Below are 21110 nucleotides of genomic sequence, written 5' to 3'. Positions count from 1 at the left end.
CACTTGACAAATATGCTATTTTCTTACATATTATCGGTCCTATTGTTCAAATCCATATTTGGGGAGGAAGTTCAATTTCTGGAGGAGTCTAGAAAACAATTTTTTTGCAAAAAAAAATTGAGAAAGGTTTATGAGAGGAAGGACGCAGAATGAGGCATTTATTACATTAGATTTCTTCATGACAGCGTCCAAACCTACAGGCCATGAAGAGTAAAGGAGTTTCGGGATAAACAGAAAGTTAATGTTTTGTCACACCAACAAAATTTGCCATATCTTTCAACCTTTGACTTGTTTCATTTCCCAAACTTAGATAAACAACTATCAGAAAGAAAAAAACGTACAGTAAATCATAGCATCTGCCATATTACAGTATACGAAGGGTCAAACTCAAAAATGTGTTCTAAAAACAATTAGAAATTGAATAAAAATGTCACAGACATGTGTTTTAGTTGAACGAGAATATATTAGTTAAATCATTCAGACTAAATCATAGAAAGGCGTTTTTTGGTTTCTTTCCCAGCTCCAATGACATTATTTATTGAACGCCCCTCGTATGTGAATATTTAAAAAATTCTAAGGAACTTTTAGAAAATTTGAAATCGCAAAATTCATCTAAATCAATTGTATAAAACTTTTTAACTTTATATACAACCATTCCCCTCGATAAATTAAAGTGCCTGGCAGGCTTTTGATATCATTGACACCTGCTTTTTCAATAAAAATTGAACTCGTGATTTTTCTTACCTTGTCATTGGTCATTTGCGAAATTATTTTGTTTGTACACACAAGTACAGCTGTACTCTGAAGTTGACATTAAAAGGATGCTCGAGTTTCTGATTGAAGTACATGTATGTGGTTTTTGGAGACCAGTTCTTCCAACAGTCTATTGGAAAAGCCGTGGGTACCAATTGCATCCGGTATTAGCAGACCCATTTTTGTATTCTATGAAGTAGAATTTGTCCAAAATCACAGACAAATTGTCATCAGAAAAGGTCACTTGAGCTTTCATCTCAGGTTTGCGCTAAACGAGGAAAACTATATCTATTTGCAAGCCATTTACATCAATGAGAGAAGATTGATAGTGATAGCCTACTACTGTCGATGCTTCGTTTTGATATTCCAAAGAACCAAAATGAATTTGATTAACCACATAGATCTACATGTATATTGGATTCCGAAAATTCACAAAAATCCTTACAAATAAAGATACAAAGCAGATTCCAGTAAATGTCCAACCAAGTCTCTTTCGTTACTCCCGACTAAGATATCAATTAACGGTAGTGAAAGAGGAATTCTAAGAGTACTGTGAAACAATATATTCGAGAAGTGGTGTAAATCAAATGTTGATACTTAAAAATTCCAAAGAAGTTTTGGGAAATTTAAAATCACAAGTTTTTGCCAAAATCAACAGCTTAAAAACTTAAGACTTAATTTTCACTTAAAACACAACCATTACCCACAATTAATTAAAGTCCGGCTTTTGATACCATTGACAGCTGCTTTTTCAATAAAGATGGAACTCGTTTATTTACTTACATTGTCGTTGGTCATCTGCAAAATTATTTTGTTAAAACTTTTCTGATTGTACACATAAGTACTCTGAAGTTGACTTAAAAAGATGCTTGGATTTGTGATTGACAATATCTGTGTGGTTTTTGGAGATCAGGTCTTCAAAAAATCCATTGGAATTCCCATGGGTACAAATTGCGCCCCGTTATAAGCAGACCTATTTTTGTATTCTTATAAAACAGAACTGTCCAAAATCTTATACGTGAAAAGAAGAAAACACTTGCTGTGGCCTTCAACTCGACATTGAAATATACCGATGACGTATTGTCAATAAAGTAAAGGGAGAAAGCATTTTTATGATACAAAAAAATTCAGGTATGAAGAGCAATTTGCATAAGTCATTCGCAAGTGATATTTTAGATTCTGAGCCTGGGATTGTCAAAAAATGAACTTTGAGCTCAAAAGTATATTTATTCTTAAAATATTTTTCAACTTTTGGTCAAGGCATTTTAAGGATGCAGAAAAACAAAGGGAAAATAGAAAGATTTCCGTAATTATATCAATAATATTCAGATGATTTAGAAGAGGCTTATCAGTGCAAAAATATAAACTGGCAGTTGTTGTGTTCTTTAACTGACAGAGAGAATGTTACACAGTACCCAACATTAATGTTTTCATGCTTTATGACGTCAAGGTGTTGAATGATAAAGAAATAAACAAAATTAAAAGCTTTCTGTCGCTGAAGGAACGATTCATGAGAGGAGTAGACAAGACTATTGACCCAACAACCTTGTATTCCTCCAGTAGAAAAAAAACGACGGATGTGCTCTTGCAGAAAAATGAGCAAAATTATTCAAAGCACTAGTGAGAAATAAGAAGGCGTGGTTGATTCTTGCCAGAAGTGATATCCCCTCGTGTTTTGATGGTGTAAATTTCATTCCAATAGAATTCTGAGCTATTTCCTTCAAATCTAAGCAAGTCCATACTTGGAATAATTACAAGGTTTCAGTTTGATGATGCCATACTTATATTTTAACAATGGTTATTTCCACTCTTGTCGCATGATTTTTTTCGTTATTTCCCGATCATGACAAGGAGCATGCGGCGGGTGTGACTTGTCGATAAGGGATGCTCACTCAGGACTACATGGCACCTGATCCCAAATCTGATGTTTTGGAGGTCCGTGTTTGCTCTGCATCAATTTTGTATTGTTTTATGGACTTCTGACCTTGAATGCTGTTCGTTAACTCCATATATTTCATCCTTACTATTCATAGTCAGTTAAACATCCAAATACAAAACAGATGTGGCAGACTCGGTAGTGTCTTTTATTAAGGTTTTATGGGATATATTGAATATAACCGGTGTAAATAAATGTATTGTTAATTGATAATACACCATCGATGTATCTAATTGCCAATTTAAATGCCAAGGCAAGTTTTTCTTCTTCTCGTGTGGAAGGTTTTTGAATGATGTCTCCTACACAGGAATAAAAAAAAAAAAAAGGTCAGCTAAAAATGGAGCACACCTGGCTAACGTTAATCCGAATTCCAATAATTTTTTTCAAAGTTCTTGTGTGTAGAAACTTATTGAGTTTGTATATAGTTGTGATATGTTTTCAAAACATGGTATTTCGTGTTTGAAGTATAAGAATGGTTCATGAGCATATAGCTTAATTAATTTTACATTTCGAAATCTGGAAGACACGCTCCTGTGTGGATAAACCAGTTAATGGGGTTTATCCAATATGGATAAACCTGGTTATTTCGTGCAGCTTAATGTTTTACATGCAAAGATAGATAACTCTTAGTTTCTTAACATTGAACGTCATAAATCATCGGGCTCGGTACTTAAAAAATCTTGATAATTCTTGTATGCGCATGTCTTCTAGAATATTCCTTTCGAATCTGTAAATTGAACGAAGCAGACGCAAAGATTTTTGAAAAGAATTAATCGATCATCATCTGCTGATTTATTGTCAAATACAAGTAAATATGTTACGTGTATCAAGAGCTTCGAAGGCCAGGAGACCTTATTCCAGAGAAATCACAAGAAGTTCCGTATCCAGACCTAAAAGTAGGCCTAGCTGTAGGAACTCATGCACCGCCACATTCTGAACATGATGTCGCCATTGTCGAGCAGGCACCTGACTCAGAGTCACTGTAACTTCCTTAGTTTCCCTGTTACCTGCTATTCCAGCTCAACATAATCGAGGTACAGTTCAATTTGACCCAAATCCTTTTATTAATTATCATATTTTTAATTTTTACGAATTTCCATACAATGCGAGATTCAAATGACGTCATACTTGTTACCAAGGGGAACCATATGCATGTTTTCTGACAAAATATGACCCCTTTTTCCACCATTGCCATTTGCCAAAACCAATATCGAGTGAGTTGTGTATTTCTGCACATTTGGGAATTTGCCTAAATCTAATACACGTGTATCCGTCGTGGTTTAAACCAGAATTACAAACTTGCTTTCAAAAACCAAGACCCTGCATAATATCTGTAAACTATCCATCTATCCACTGGTCACCTTCACATAGTAATAATTTGGGATTTCTCTCATTTGTTATGTTTTCTACGGTGATCTAGTAATGCCATTTTTATTTAATTTTCAAAGAAAATATCGGGGTTTGTTAAAAAAAAAAAAAAATCGTCCTATTACATGTACATGTAAACATTCAATTTCTTTAGATATACATGTACATAGAATTTATTTCTAAAAAATTGAATTAATCGAATAATTAAACGTTTAACAATTTTTTTTTTCTAAACGACTCCCAAAATAATTAATTAAATAAATAAAAATGAGTTATCTAGACTTATTGATGTGTAATTAATATTAATTCTATTTCTTGGGAATTTCAATTGTAGGACATTTTCCTAGTCGTGTATGGCAGGAATAATCTATATAATTAATGCACTTCAATTTTATTTAGATAGTTCAATGGTTACGGTGTGGTGTTTAGTAAAAACATTGGTGTTGCCCACATTGACCTGTTGACTGGCCTGAGGAGTAATACAGGGATTCGCCTACCTAGAACTTGTATCTGTTGTATTAAGGATTATGATCTGGGCTGAAATTTTAAATTAAATTTAAAAAAAAAAAAAAAACATTCATATATTGACATTTTTTTTCTTTGGTTTACAGCAATTTAATCACAAATCAAAACAAAAGAATTATGGCATTAGTCGGGATGTTAGTTATGCAGACTTTTAAGTTTAATGTACATTTAAAAGCTCAACATATACAAGGTATATTATAAAAATAATAATAATAAATAAATTCCAGATGCTATTTCTAGGTTTCTGTGGAATAGGTTTCATTACAGAACCTTTTCCCTCCATGTACATGTACCTATTCAGTTTTGCAGAGCTATTCAGGAGCTAGCTGTAGCCAGTCTCCTTCAAACCGGTGTATCTCAAAATGCAGAAAGCAAAAGTATTTTTTTTTTTTCAATTTCAGGCAACAGGTATCATTTCAGCAGATCTGGTCCCCTCCTTTTGATCATATGATTAATTTTATAGCATATATGCCAGAGAGTATTATGGCTTTTTCTACCGTCAAATGTTATTTATCAGGAATCAGTTTTGTCATCAACTTACATGGTTGACAGAATCCAATCGATTCATTTATTATAAAGAAGTTATGGGCTGGTTTCAAGAGATGTAACTAATGCATCTCAGGATATAAGAAAACCATTATATTACCTATGTTGGATAACATTGTCAGTGTTTTGCCATATTTGTGTTCTGATTTTGAAGCGGCTTTATTTAAGTCTGCTTTTACATGATTTTGAAGATGCTTTATTTAAGTCTGCTTTTACACGATTTTGAAGTGGCTTTATTTAAGTTTGCTTTTACATGAGCTTTCTTTGCATTACTATTAAAGAGTGAGTAAAATAGTGGCTTTGGGTATCAAGCATATAATTGTCTCTTGTGATACCATTCAAGTTTTTGTTACAACATTTTAGACTGGCCAAACTGATTCGGGGACATGTTTGCATGTTGAAAAATATTACAATGTGATTGTTTCAATCTTTGCAGATTTTTGCTGTATTATGTACAAATATTAAACTGGCGTCTCAATTTTCACATTTAAACTCAAAACCCTTATCCCAATATCAGTTTCCGTCCATCTTAAGGTATTCAATGTATAATGAAGGAATTTTCGACGATTTTAGATAAAGATAAAAGTGAAATGAACCAAAATTCGCAAGACTAATAACATGTACACAGACGGTCATTTTGCACATTGAAAGTTTCTAAGAGTTATCTGGCCTTGATTGAAAAAAAATTAATTTATCTAAATTTCTTCGGTATAAAGTTCATTTTATATCATATTTTAATAAACAAACAAACGCATATTTTCACCAAGAGATAATACTTGAATTAGTTTGAAATTCAGACTACTTCTTAAAATATCTTACAAAAACATATGCGCTGTCCATAGACTTGAATATTAAAATCAAGGTGCAATTAATTGGTTAGTAATCAACATGTAAATTCCTTATTGGAACATTTTTGTTTTACAACATCTTCAAATTATGACTAAAATATTGCCGACTTGGCGTAGAACAATAATAATTAATCAATCAAAATATTTTGCTACCATGATTTAAAATATCGGACTATTCATTTCTTAGGTACAAAATATGGTCGTTATACATTGAATAAACTTGAAACAAAACGTTGCAGTTTTTGAATATTCAGTCAACTGAAGTTAAGACGCACTGATTTTTCACATTGGGGTTGCAACCCACTTTTCAGTGAAAGTGTTTTCAGATGAAAATATTACGCAGATGGGAAGGTGGCAGTCGGGCGCCAGGACTGTGTATTGAGCAACAAATTTAGATACGATACGATACAATAATTTATTTTTTTTTTTCTTAAGATATATGCGATATATTGGATTCTATAACAAGTCAATCATAAAAGGCTTATAAATCATTTAACGTATGAATTTCAAAAAAAAAATTAAGTGTTTCATTGTCATTACAACTTACACCTCAAATTAAAACTTTTAATGACTATCAAATCAAGACTTTTAATGACTGTAAAATCAACATTTTAAATTAAAATTGTCTATGCTTTAGTAATAATTCTAAACACTGTGTTATTGCCTTAAAAAATTGAATGATTATTGAACAGATTTAATTCAAAAAAGTGAAATATGATCTTTGGTGATTGAAGTTCCCATCTTTTTAACAGAATTAGAAGAAAAAATGCCTGTCCGATACGTATTGGAAGTTAATTTTCAATACGATATGTTTCTTGTATATTGATACGTATCGATAAATTGATAAAACCCTACAGTTAGCAGCCTATAAATCTTACATAAGACCATTGTCGTAAATTTACCTTCTGTTTATATATTGTTTTATATTATGACACAACGTTGCAATTCAAATATTGCTTTACTGAGTATTCCCACAAACTTTTATTACATATATGGTCACATATTTTGCCTCAGAATAATTGATAAATTGCCTTGCAAATGCAGAATGACAGAAGTGTAGACTTAGGATTAATAGTGCATGTGCTACATTTGTGGTAAGTAAGTTTAAGGGTCGTGGTGCATCAATCAGTTATCCACATATTAGGTCGCATTGCAAGGGAGATAATGGAGTTCAATTTTCGGATTTGGGAAACAGAATTTTTATTTGTACTTAGAGAAACTATATCAATTGTGTAATTTTGTTTTGTGAACATTTCTGCGATGCTTGTCATGAGCCCCATTGTGTGCGAGTTGCACATTTATCATTTTCAATGCAATTTGCATTTATTTTAAAATTTCAATCTTAAGGCGCAATTTGTGCCTTTCACTTACCAATTTGGTTATTTGGTGCAATTTGTACCTAATTTGTGCACGATTTGTGCTTTTATTGTTGATCTGGGCGGCAAAATCGCCGCCCCAATTTTAGTTTGAGACGGATGGGTCATGCGACTATGTCCCTTGACCCATTTGGCTTAATACATATATTTTGGTGCGATTTGTACCTAATTTTGCACGATTTGTGCTGTTGTTACTTTGGGCAGCAAAATTGCCGCCCCAATTTTAGTTTGTGGCGGATGGGTCACGTGACTTTGTCCCTTGACCCATTTGGCATAATTTTGCAAAGAATGCTGTCTCCGGGGGGTACTGTTTTTTCCAGACTCCTTGGATCAAGGTGGTATTTCTCTTGCTCATCATCTATATTCATTTACCTATGCTGCCATATAATCATAATGATCGGCGCATACATTGTGTAATATCTAATTTATTATTAAATGGCCATGACAAGCACGCCAAAACAAATAAAGTCTTCTTTTTATTGACTGTATTTTCAGACTTCTTAAACCTTTTACTGGGGTTAATCTGATCAAGTTTGTTTCTGTTATTGTCTTAGTCCAATGTCACGAAATAATGGGGTTTATCCAATATGGATAAACCTGGTTATTTCGTGCAGCTTAGTGTTTTACATGCAAAGATAGATAACTCTTAGTTTCTTAACATTGAACGTCATAAATCATCGGGCTCGGTACTTAAAAAATCTTGATAATTCTTGTATGCGCATGTCTTCTAGAATATTCCTTTCGAATCTGTAAATTGAACGAAGCAGACGCAAAGATTTTTGAAAACCCACCCTCCCTCCCCTTAATTTTATATTTTATCCCCCTTTAGCACCTCTGCCATTTTTTCTAATGCATTTTCATTATAACGGTTTTTTCCGGTTGTTTTTCTCGTTTTCTTTTAATTTCTCGTTTCAGCGTCATGGCATGGATCGAATCTTGAATAGGATCCACCAGCTTGTTGATGTGCTTTGCGGACCTTTGATGTTGATGTGCTTTGCGGACCTTCGATGTTGATGTGCTTTGCGGACCTTCGATGTTCCAGTTGCGTGTGGCTATTGACTTTGTTAGGCATAATTTTGCAAAGAATGCTGTCTCCGGGGGGTACTGTTTTTTCCAGACTCCTTGGATCAAGGTGGTATTTCTCTTGCTCATCATCTATATTCATTTACCTATGCTGCCATATAATCATAATGATCGGCGCATACATTGTGTAATATCTAATTTATTATTAAATGGCCATGACAAGCACGCCAAAACAAATAAAGTCTTCTTTTTATTGACTGTATTTTCAGACTTCTTAAACCTTTTACTGGGGTTAATCTGATCAAGTTTGTTTCTGTTATTGTCGTAGTCCAATGTCACGAAATAACTAGCGATTTAGCGATCTACGTACCCTCAGACCTCTGTCAATGATTGTTATAAACTCAATTTGTTATTAATATCATTCAATATTGGAATATTGAATTTGGGTTTTATTTTTCTGCAATACAAAACGTTCAGAATAGTTTATGCACATTAACTCTTCATAATAGGCAAAGCTTTAAAAAAGTTTAAAGTACGTGTAATTCACAGCCTGATCAGATAACATTATTCCACGGATATTTTACCTGCATAAAACTGTGCACTTATCGATTTTTACACGTCACTTCCCATTTTGAACTTCATATATAAAGAAAGTCACGAAGTGTTGACATATCTGGTAAGATATAGTTTATTTTAATTCTTCCTAATATACTTTCATTTTAATTTAAGTACAGGAAGGTCGACCTTCTGGGACCAATGTCGTGCTGAATATCAAACAATCTGTTAGAACAATACCTTGAAGTAATAAAGGCAATACCGACCCGTATTTTGAAAGCAATGTAACAGCAGAGAATTTTGTTTGACCTGATTCATAATTATAAAAGGCCTTAAAAGGTCTTATGGCATCCAGAAAAGATGATGTTTTTAAGGTTTTGGGGCGATTTATGCATAGACCATGGAGGGATGCTGATGAACCTACTGGCCCAAATTTTACAGCATCCAGTATGAAGAGAATTAAATACATGAAGATAACGAACAGTATTAAAGTTCAATACACAGGAGTTCGCGTACCTATCAGTTTTGCCGAAATTTTCGGTAAATAAAAAAGATACGTAATACCTATAATAATAACACACGTATTACGTATTTTTTATTTAATGAAAATTTCGGTATACTATTAATTGATAGGTACGCGAACTCCTGTGCTCAATATAAAAAAAATTAATAGATTTACTTTTTTGTGACAATATGCACCATGAATATTTTGAGTACAGGTAGCACGAAGAGGAAAAACAATTAAGGAGACAAGAAATATATACCAAACGCTTTCAACACTGTGATACGCAGGCAAGCTGTTGTTTTAATCAAAATTTAGTACTATAAACTGATAAAAATGTGCATCTAAATCCACCTTTCCTTTTGCAGTTATCTATTCAAATTTGTTGTTAAACAAACATTGTAAATTAAGTAGTAGATTAGATCTGGTTTTGATTATGAACAATGCAAGTTGGGAGCAGTACAAACACGAGCTGACCAGTCATGGAGAAGTAAGCACACCCTCCATATGCTCCTTATCATGATCAAGAAAATGGAAAAATCCATAGACAATTAAGTGTAAAAATATGACCTATCAATATGTATGAAAATACGCTGTCAAAATTTGATTTAAGGATGGATTATATTTGCTAACAAAATAATTGTATCGACCATAGAATTTGTGAAATGTTAAGGCTGACTTTAAAATGAAACTTTTGATAACACTGTATCGTCAACTTATTTGTCATTACAATCAGTTATAGCTTGCTTTGTTTTAGATATTATTCGTATATAGAACTTGCTCTTATGTATCAAAACATGGAGATTATAATACTTTATATATTTCTTTTCACTCTTGGAAATACAAGTAGAATAAAACTAGGCAGAATTCTTTAATTTACGCCGAACAATATCCTAAATATATTACTAGTATCTTTTTAACATAAAAAATATGTCTTGTTTAACTTTGCAGAAGGAAATGGATTCTATATCGAAAACAATATCCGATGATTTCCTGACATGTACAATATGTTACGAGATTTATACGGAACCCACGACACTTCCATGTTTGCATTCCTTCTGCAAACTATGCATTGCCAACTTCATTCAGAAGGATGATACAAAACGTTCAAGCCATTGTCCAATCTGCAGAGATCCTTTCTCAGACGATCAAAACAGTTTAAAAACAAACTTCTTTTTACAGAATATGATCGATCTGATTGAAAGTTCTTCAAAACTGTTTTGCTCATTTTGCAAAATAACAGAAAAAGAGCACATTGCGGTTTCACAGTGCATCAGTTGTTTAGATTATTTATGTGAGGACTGCACTAAAACACACGCACTTACCCGCCAAACAGTGGACCACAAAGTTGTACCAATAAGTGAAATCAGGGAAGGAAAATACGTTCAAGAAATTCAATCAGTTCAGAAGATTCGATGCTCACAGCACCCCGACGAAACTCTGCGATATTTCTGCATCCAGTGCAATTTGTTAGTTTGTCGTGATTGTATCATCTTTGAACACAAAAGCCATGATTTTAAACCGATTTCTGATGCTAGAAAGGAGAAAGAAAACAACATTTCAGAAGTAATGGGACCTTTGAAAGAGAAACTAGAAGCCATAAAGCAGAATAATGCAGTTGTTGGTTTGCGAATGGAGGAACTGGTTGACAGGGAGACCATTATTCAAAATCAAATTAAGCAGACTTGTACAAAGGCCATAAACAGCATCCGTAAAAATCAAAAGAAAATGGAGGACGAACTTAGGGATCGAATTAAACCTGGAAAAGATAATTTGCTGCATATCTGGGATAGATCTTCCAAAATGTGCACAAGCATCGAAGAATCTCTCAACTTTTCAGAGAAAGTATTGAAAAGAGGAAATGATATTGAGGTTTTGCCTTTGTTGGATGAAATTTTCAATAGACTTACAAAATTAGAACGTGAATCTAAGAGAGAAGAGAGTAATTGTCCAGCAGTCGATGTCCCTGATTTTCAGATCACATGGGATGAACCTCGATTTACATTTCTAGGTGGCAGTGGATATGCATCGTGTAATTGGGAAACTGGTAGCAATGAAAGAGAAAAATTAACAACTGCAGAGAAAACCAACATGTCAGGAACATTGTCAGAGAGTGTTCCAAACTTAAGTTCCCTATCCAGTGATGTTTCATATAAAATAAAGCTTCTGGAAAACTTGGATCTCAAAGAAGATGAGGATGAATTCAAACCCGTGTATTCAAGTGTGGCTTGGATAAACGAAGAAAACATAGCTGTCGTGGACAAACAAAACGAAAAGATCAAACTGTTAAATCTCAGTGAGAGAACTATAAAATCTGTAAACATGGCGAGGGCTCTGGCGGTATCCGTGTATAAACATGGCGTAGCCTGTAGGGCTGTGGATCTGCATGTAAAAGTGTTCCATAAAACACTTAAAGAGTTCAAGAAGAAACAGGGCGTGTTTACATTAGCTACGTCCAGCCCACAGAACCCCGCCCTGATCTGGATGACAAAGCACTCCATATTTACTGATAAAGATGGCAATGTGTCCAAGGTGTCTTTTCGGGACGAAGAGGGGAATCCTACAGCACTCGGAAATCCTAGATATGCCTGCTGCCTTCCGAATGAACTGTATGTTGTGTCAGACGGAGGCAATAATTGTGTATATTTTATTGAAAGCAATGGGGAAATCATAAGAACAATAGACCATCATCCAGGATCTATTGCATATGACAAAAATCACAACGTTTTCATCACTAATTTCTTTAATAGAAGTATTTCAATTTTTGATCCGAGCGGTTCCTACTTAAGCGAAATAAGTATTGGCAAATGGAAAAAATCACCTAGATGTATTTCAATATTAGAAAACAGAATGTTGATTGCAAACGAATGCCAAATCCTGTTGTTTGAATTGAAAAGCAGATAAACTCTTTATTTAGGCCTGCCATATTCTTATTGTAACAATAACATTCTCCTCCTTTGCAATAAGGGTCTACCAATGCAACCTCCTACTTATTTTAGATACAAAGAATGTTTTTCATTCATATTATTAGTTTAAAATGGATTTAATATGCAAATATTTTATGTACATGTATGTGTTGTTTGCACGGGCGCATTAACAAATAGACTCTTCCGCAAATAAATACCCTTTTCATAAGGTTAATATTATCTCATGAGTTTTCTTTACAAGGACTTGAAACTATGTGTTTACCTCAAATTCTTCTGTAAATAAGTAGTAAAAGGCATCTAGATATATGTGTAATATGTATTATCAGATGATTGGTCATATCTTTTAGTTCAACAAATCTAGTACGTATTCAGTTTTCTTGGCGTACATGGTGCTTAAAATTGTGGAATGGTAAACTAGGTAATGTATTTGTAAACTCGATTGTGGCTTCAATGTACTAATATGTCTAGAAGACATTTTGCTTTTTACAGCAACTCGGTACAATGGAGAGAAATAGTTTTTAATTTTAATCACTAATTGAAGAACTTCATTAGTGGAGTATGCACACCAAATATGAAGTCTCTATCTCTCATGGTTCAAAAGTTATGGCGAAAATTTTGTAAAATCTATTTTTAACATATAGGTCACAGTAAAGGACACAAGGTCATTGGCCTTGGAGTCATTTAAAAGAGCGTCATTGGTGGAGTAAGCATATCAAATATGAAGTCTCTATCTCTCATGGTTCAAAAGTTATGGCGAAAATTCAAAAAAGCTATTTTTAGCAAATAGGTCATAGTCAAGGTCACAAGGTCATTGGCCTTGGTGTCATTCGAAAGAACTTCATTGGTGGAGTATGCATACCAAATATGAAGTCTCTATCTTTCATGGTTCAAAAGTTATCTCGAAGGTTAAAGTTGACAACAGACAGACAGACAAACAGATAAATAGATAAACAGACAAACAGACAGGACAAAAACAATATACGCCTCGGATCTATCGATCCGGGCGCATAAATATAGATTAACGTTGTTAAGGTTTCGTCAAAGGTCAACATATCCAAAAATTTATTTTACAATAACTCCAAAACTATGTGAGGTATAAAGTTAAAACTTTTACAGTTTATAAATTTTTCATTGATTAACAGATAGAGAGATATCCAACTTTGATTTACAACCTTTCTTAAATATGTTGAAGACAGTAAATAGGGGGTTTCTTCATAGCTTCAAGGTCAAGGTCAGAGGTACCCAAGGAAAGAGCTTGTTACAATGAATACACATGTGAAAAATGACATCAAACATTTTGAAATAATGACCAAGATTTTAAAAAAAAATCAAAAGTAGGTCAAACTCTAAGGTCGGGGTGAAAGGGTCATAATTGTAATAAGTACCAAAGATTCCAATGACAAGGACAAAGGGTCAAATCTATTGGTATCCAAAGGAATGTCTTAGCACAAGAAGTACCCGTATTAAGTATAAAAAGCCATAGGTCCAATGGTTCAAAACTCCGGATCACTTTTAAAACTTCGCAAAAATTTGCGCAAAAATGGATAAAGTTTCAAGACCAGTGCAATAGGTTAAAGATGTTGGTAGGCATGAAAGGTTTAGAAAAAAAGAATACACATGCACAATATACAGTTTTTTTCAATGGGTGCCACTGTAGCTCTCCGGTCTGTCAAATTATATTTTTTCGGAGAGCTACAGCTCTACAGCTATCAGACTGACTGAACTTTTATGACTATAACGTCTGTGTTTTACTTTGTTGGTGTTTTCATGCCCCCGCTATCGAAGATTTGGGTGTATATAGTTTTTGTCGTGTTCGTCCGTCCGTCTGTCTGTTTGTCCGCAAATACTTTAACCTTGCCCATATATTTTGATTTAGTCGAGCTATGACTTTCATTTTTCACATGTGTACCCGGTATTCCTTTTGACGAGACCTTTTTTAGGTACCACCAAATTTGACCTTTTGACCTTGAAGATTTACTTACGTTAAAAAACGTTAACCTCGGCCATAACTTTTGAACGGTAAGAGCTAGGATTTTCATACTTCACATATGTAATTCTTGTGACAAGACCTATCATTGGATATCAAAAACTTTTACCCTTTGACCTTGAACTTTGTGTTTTTAACCTCCTTTTTAAAAATTAACCATGACTATAACTTTTGAATAATTAGGGCTAGGGCTTTCATACTTTACATATGTAATCCTTCTGACAAGACCTTTCCTTAGAAACCAACAACTTTGACTCTTTGGCCTTGAACTTGGAGATTAATGTAGTTTTAAAAAAAAAACTTTGACCTCGGCCATAACTTTTAAACAATTAGGGCCAGGGCTTTCATACTTTACATGTTATCCTTGTGAGAAGACCTTTCATCGGATACCAAATACTTTTACCCTTTGACCTTGGAGTTTGACCTACTTTTTAAAAACGAACTTCGGCCATAACCTTTGAAGGGTTGTGGATAAGGCTTTCATATTTCACATATTTAATCCTTGTGACAAGACCTTTCATTGGATCCAAGAACTTTGACCCTTTAACCTACTTTTTAAAAACTTTAATTTTGAACGGTCAGGGATAGGGCTTTCTTGCTTCTCAAATGTAATCCTTGTGACAAGGCATTTCTTTAGGAACCAACAACTTTGATCCTTTGACCTTGACCCTGGAGTTAGACCTACCTTTCAAAAACTTATCCTTGGCCATAATTTTTGAACAGCTAGGGTTTTCATATTTCGCAATATTGTATTTCTTCTGATAGAACCTTACTTTGGGTACATTTAATTTGCATTTAAGAAAAGTTAAATATTTGCAATGTAAATAATACGGGTGCATCAGTGTTTCACAAATATAATATTAACATATCTTTTTTTTTTGTCCCCCGCTTTCGCGAAAGCGAGGGACATTAAATCTCATTCGTCTGTCAGTCTGTAGTTCTGTCCGTCCGTCACAAAAACTTTAACCTTGGTTATATCTTTGAATGAAGAGATAGTGCTTTCATATTATTCTTGTATATTACCTGTGCAAGACCTTTCTAAATACACTATGATTATTGACCCCGTGACCTTGACCTTGAAGATTGACCTTTTTTTTTTAAATTAAACATTACTTAAAATTTGCCACAACTTCTTTCTAATGAAAAGAGAGAGGGCTTTCAAATTAAACACATGTATTGCCTGTGACAAGACCTTCCTTAATACACTATGATTTTTTACCTATTGACCTTGAATTTTTACCTACTTTAAAAAAAATAATCATAACTTTATATCGGCCATAGCTATTTAATGAGAAGAGATACTTTGTAGGGCTTTCATATTACAGATTTGTTTTATCTGTGACAAGATCTTTTTAAATACACTACGGTTTTGACTTCATGACCTTGAACTTGAAGTTTGACCTTCTTTTCAAAAACTTAACCATGGTTAGGACTTTTGAATGAGCAGAGATTGACTTTCATATTAAACCTGTGTAATGCCTGCGACAAAACCTTTCTAAATAAACTAGGATTTTCGACCCCGTGGCCTTGATCTTGATCTTTTGACCTATTTTTAAAAAAATAAACATTACTTAAAACTGGTCTTTACTTTTTAATGAGAAGATATAGGACTTTCAAATTGAACATGCATATTACCCGTGACATTCCTTTCTAAATATACTATGATTTATGACCTAACGATCTTGACTTTGAAGTTTGACCTACTTTTCAAAAACTTTGGTCATAGCTTTTGAATGAGACAAAATGGGGCTTTCATTTTAAAGCTCTGTATTGCTTGCAACAATATCTTTCTAAATACACTCTGGTTTCTGATCTTCTGTCCTTGAACTTTTGCCTACTTTTCAAAAATTTGATTATTTCATTACTTTTGATTGAGAAAAGATAGTGCTTTCATATTTGACATGTGCATAATCTGTGACAAGATATTTCCGGGCATGCTATGATTTGTGGCCCCTTGACCTTCACGATTGACCTAATTTTCAAAGAAATCAACTTCGGTGATAACTTCTGAATGACATATTCTAGGGCGTTCATACACTGTATTTGACACAATATGCCATAAAAATGACATCTCACCCAAAAAGACACCGAAAGCGGGGTACCACTTTTTTTAAGAATAGGTAGATTGGTTTTTGAAAGAGGGGTGGACGCTACAGAGAGAAAAAGTTTTATTGCCCTTAATTATCAAAACTCATCGAAAATCCTATTTCGTGAATTTGAGAGAGGGTTAGGACGTCTTAATAATTACTATATTTTGGTACTTCTTTTCAATTCCCGGAATTTGGAATTGCTCTTTGCAAGTGCCTTACAGAAAGTGGACAATATCAGCATCTTATTAAAAAAGACTGCATTCAGATCCCCCACCCCCGCGTTCTACGGGCCTGATACACGTCACTGTAGTGAAAGTGCAATAAATTATTTAAAATATATAAATATTACATGTAGTTGAGTGTAACATTGAAAATTTTCATCCCAAGAAAACCATTGTCAACCGAGGTGCATCCGAGGTTGACAATGGTTTTCGAGGGGTGAAATTTTTCAATGTTACACTCAACTACATGCAATATTTATTATATCATACTGAATGTTTTATACAAATACATATAACAGTGATCCGTGCGCGCATAAATTCTGCGCAGTCGCTATTTTTTTTAATATTACCCGTCGTCAAGCAATGTTGACTGTTGCTACGCTCGAGGGCGGGGCTTCATTATTCATAAATGTGTTTTTTAACAAATGTTTCTCGACCAATCAGATTCAACTAATTTACATGAAAGTATAATATTGTCGTTTACTGATTTTTATTTGAAAATTAAAATAGTCGTGTACTTATTTTAATTTTCAAATAAAAATCAGTAAACGACAATATTACTAAATGCATTTGTGCTGTATGAAAAAAAAGCGAAGAAAAATAAACCAAATAGCTCTTGAAACGATTTTAAAGCACATGCTTGAGTGTACTATTAGAGTTGTAATATATGTGAATTTCATGAAAGATGATAAAGTGTTGAACTTGTAGGTCTTTTTTGCTAAGGCGTTCTCGGTTTTATTTCTCTGTGTCAGACTTCTTCGTGGACTATTCATAGTACTTCTTCTAGTCTCTAAAAAAGAAAATAATTATGTTTGTGAGAAGTTCTTATGCCTCTAAACCTGAGGAAACGGGACACTTCAAATGAGGGGACAAAATAAAAGTGGACAACCACACTTTTCCTCCTACTACTTGTGTAAGTCGTTGAAATCGAAGTGCGGTTTCAGGTTTACATCACTTGTATCCTAAAAATTGTGTCGATTGATATAAAACCTCATAAACTTGGTCATGATTGTTATTATTTAAGAGGGGGTTGAACATGGATGTACATGAATATAGATCGAGCAAACGTAAGTATATTTATTTATAATCACTTTAATTAAGTTTAACTGAAAGAAAACTATAATTTATCGGGTTTTTTTTATGCACGTGAACGTAGTGTACTATGCTCTTTTCGTATTTTGTTCTCATGTTTAAGCAATTTTTATTATTTCTGTGATAAGTTTTCTGTAATTAATATATGTTTCATATATTCCTTGCGTATTAAGTTACATTATATACAATTAAGGGTATAAGAAGCAACATCCCAGGTAGCACAAAACGTTTTCATAACATTATATTCCGGTTGTAAGAATGTTATTCCAAAACGTTTTTGACATAACGTTTGAAAAATGTTTTTATAACGTTTTATCTAGGTTATAATGACGTTTTTAGAAAACGTTTCTCAAAAACATTTTTAAAATGTTTTTCATAACGTTTACTACTGGTTGGGAGGAAGTTTTTAGAGAACATTTTTGCATAACATTTTTATAATGATAATAAGAATCATTTTTTATTGCTAAAAAAAACATTATACAAAAGTTTTCACATTCCATTGACATGATTGATTGGGAAAAAATATTATAAAAATTCATACTATGATATTTTTAAGAATATACACAGAGCGCTGTGTAGGTTGACTCAAATTTTAAGAATATTTATTTTTAAATTGAATGAAATTTATTATAAATTTTAATTACAAATGATACCAGAAAACATAAATATAACGTTGTCTTAAAATGTTTGGAAAACATTGTTAAAACGTTATAGAAGCAGCAAACATCTCTATATTTCAATTCTTAAAAAAATACCTGTGGTATTTCCTTTTTTGTGTTATTAATTTCTTTGTGATATCTTTTAAAGCCTAATATGGAAAAATAAATTTAAACCAATTTTTATTTAATTTAGTTCTTCTTTTTAATTGTTTTAAATGCCACATTGAATTCCTAAAAATAAACATTGTGAAAAAATGTATAAAAAGCCGTTTTAAGGTATTTTTTCTAAGATGTGATGTAGTTCAACAAAGTACTGCTGTGCATTTATTCGCTTATGTTGTTTCCTCCTGGATAATGCGTTTATCAAAAGTTAATTGATTGACACAGCGGGATGCCGTAGTCAGTGCTGATGAAATAAACTATTTCCACGTGATCTATATAGGTCAACTTATCAAGAATTTGAAAATTTCTTGAAAGACAAAGAACAGGATTTAGGGAATATTTTACATCACCGTAAGGTATGTTGAATTTAAAGTAGTATTCATTGTGTATACATGTATAAAGAAAAAGTACTATCATGATTATAGTTGCATGTGTTTGTACAAGCCTAAATCATTCCTTGTAAATGATTGTATACATTCCTGGATATTTGAGGGCGGTTAATTGGTTGTTTTTGAAGTAAACTGATCATGGAAGTTTATCATGATTGTGCATTTACATATGTATTGTGACTTGTGTCTAGTGTGAGTTTTCTTTATTAATGTGTACTTTAGTATAATCACCCCAGGCTTAGAGAGAGATTTTCAACTTGAAAGCTTCAAAACATGATATGTAGGGTGAGTTTGTGTGTGTGTGTGTGTGGGGGGGGGGGGGGGCTTAACGATGGAGTTGGTTAACTATACTTCTTCGGATATGTAAACCAATTTCTATTTATGTACAGTGTCATGTATATATTTTTCATTTTACAATTCTTCACATGAATATAATTTTTCATTTACAGCGGCTGTTTGCAAATACCAAATATTATTTGGTACCTTTTTAAAGATTACATGTTATGAGAGGGATTGGGCATAATGAGGTTTTGCTACACACCATCCTTGAGGGATTTACAGGAGTATTAATACTTTAAGGTATGTTTGAAGTCTCCTGACAAAAATGTATTATGGAAATAGATTTATTTAGTATATATTTTATATAACAGTAGAACATACACATTTCTTTGTAATTATCTTATTTATGACTATGTATAGTTTGTAAATATTCTAAAGTTATTCTCTATATCCTTGTTTTTCAGAAGAAAACAAAGAAGTCCAAGTGCCAAACGAATGATTTTCAAAGGAAGGATATTGTGATTTTTTTTCTAATTTCAATTGTGACAAATCTTCTATGTTAAGAAGACTATATTATTGACTGTGCGGATGTTAAAAAAGTTCATGGATTACATTTGTGAAATGGTTTAAACCAATTAAAACCGTAGGAAGTACAATAACTTTTTTTGTACTTTTTAATTCTTTAAAACATGTTAGAAATGTTTTGAAAACGTTTTAAAAAATGTTTTGAAAACGTTTTAAAAAATGTTTTGAAAACGTTTTAAAAAATGTTTTGAAAACGTTTTTATAATGTTTTCTAAACATTGAAGGACAATGTTTTTGAAAAACGTTATGATAACGTTTAAAAAACCATACAAAATAACGTTGTAATAACGTTTTAGAAAATGTTTTTGTAACATTTTGAAAACGTTTTTATAACGTTTTAATAACGTTGTTGTGCTACCTGGGATGTCTGGTGTGAATTTTTATTAAACTTTTTTTTATTTTCCCCTTCTCTGAAAACCGCATACTGTACGGGTTATCTTTCTTTGAACAAAACGCTACCATAAAAAGAGGAGGGGTTATTAAAAAAATGCAAAGATTAATGATTCACCCACACAATAAATAACTTCTCCCTTTTACTTTAAAGTAGTTCGGAGCTTCCTTTCAATGCCCACTTCTTATTTTTTCATCTGAGGGAAACGGACTATTATTTCGATCGTTTATCAAAATGAAAACTTTTGTGCTAAAGTTTGTGCAATTTAGTTAAGCCTTGTATGCAAATGTATGCACAAAGATAGACGACAAAAACATTTTAGAATTTGTCCTGCAGCTCCGATCGAAAAAAAAATAAAACGTAAACAGTGAAAAGCTTCCGTAAAACTTGTTAGTCAGATCTCCGCCGTCCTCAAACATGGATGACTCCATCTCAGGTACATGTATAAATCTTCAAATATTTTTCTCTTTTTTTCAATAACTTATAGAACTCTTTCTCTGCTCTCTTTCTCCTTAATCCTTAACAAAAAAAATATCATTGTAATGCAAGCATATTATTTACAGGTTTTATATAAAACAAGATTTTTTTTTTGCGGCAATCTCTGATTGTTTTTTTTTTTTCACTTGTAATACAAACTAGTCATGTTTTCACAGTTGGTTTTGTTCAAATGTAATTTAGCCTACCCATTAGTACATTCCGGCATTTGGAAGTTAGGGAGTTGGTTTCAAAACATATTCCCCAAAAATCGATTTTAAGGACACCCCCACCCACCCACGCATGTATATTAACGGTTTTCGGATTAGGGGGTCTCTTCTCGAGGATAAGCTGCTTTTTTCATCTTTTTGTGTAATTAATGTACATGATTATTTGTAATGGACATTTTTGCTTCCTTCCTA

General features: G+C 33.0%; 1 protein-coding gene and 1 long non-coding RNA gene across 3 annotated transcripts; both read left to right on the top strand.

Annotated features, from left to right (window-relative positions):
• The first annotated feature begins 8955 nt into the window (after positions 1–8955).
• On the top strand, positions 8956–12692 carry LOC134228568 (E3 ubiquitin-protein ligase TRIM71-like). The gene is made up of 2 exons (XM_062710227.1): positions 8956–9051; positions 10384–12692. Exon 2 carries the CDS (start codon positions 10390–10392, stop codon positions 12334–12336), a length of 1947 nt encoding a protein of 648 aa, XP_062566211.1. The 5' UTR covers positions 8956–9051; positions 10384–10389; the 3' UTR covers positions 12337–12692.
• Positions 12693–18875: 6183 nt separating this feature from the next.
• Positions 18876–19882, top strand: LOC134228552 (uncharacterized). Of its 2 annotated transcripts, none has more exons than XR_009984022.1 (3): positions 18876–18926; positions 19409–19538; positions 19703–19882. It is a non-coding gene; the product is annotated as an uncharacterized LOC134228552 (long non-coding RNA). The 2 variants fall into 2 exon arrangements; XR_009984021.1 differs by lacking the exon at positions 18876–18926 and adding an exon at positions 19002–19239.
• Positions 19883–21110: the final 1228 nt, after the last annotated feature.

The sequence above is a fragment of the Saccostrea cucullata genome, unplaced genomic scaffold, assembly GCF_032062105.1.
Source record: "Saccostrea cucullata isolate Sc308-1 unplaced genomic scaffold, CSIRO_AGI_Scuc_v1 ctg426, whole genome shotgun sequence".
Lineage (NCBI taxonomy): Eukaryota > Metazoa > Mollusca > Bivalvia > Ostreida > Ostreidae > Saccostrea > Saccostrea cuccullata.
This window is presented reverse-complemented; position numbering and strand designations above follow the sequence as displayed.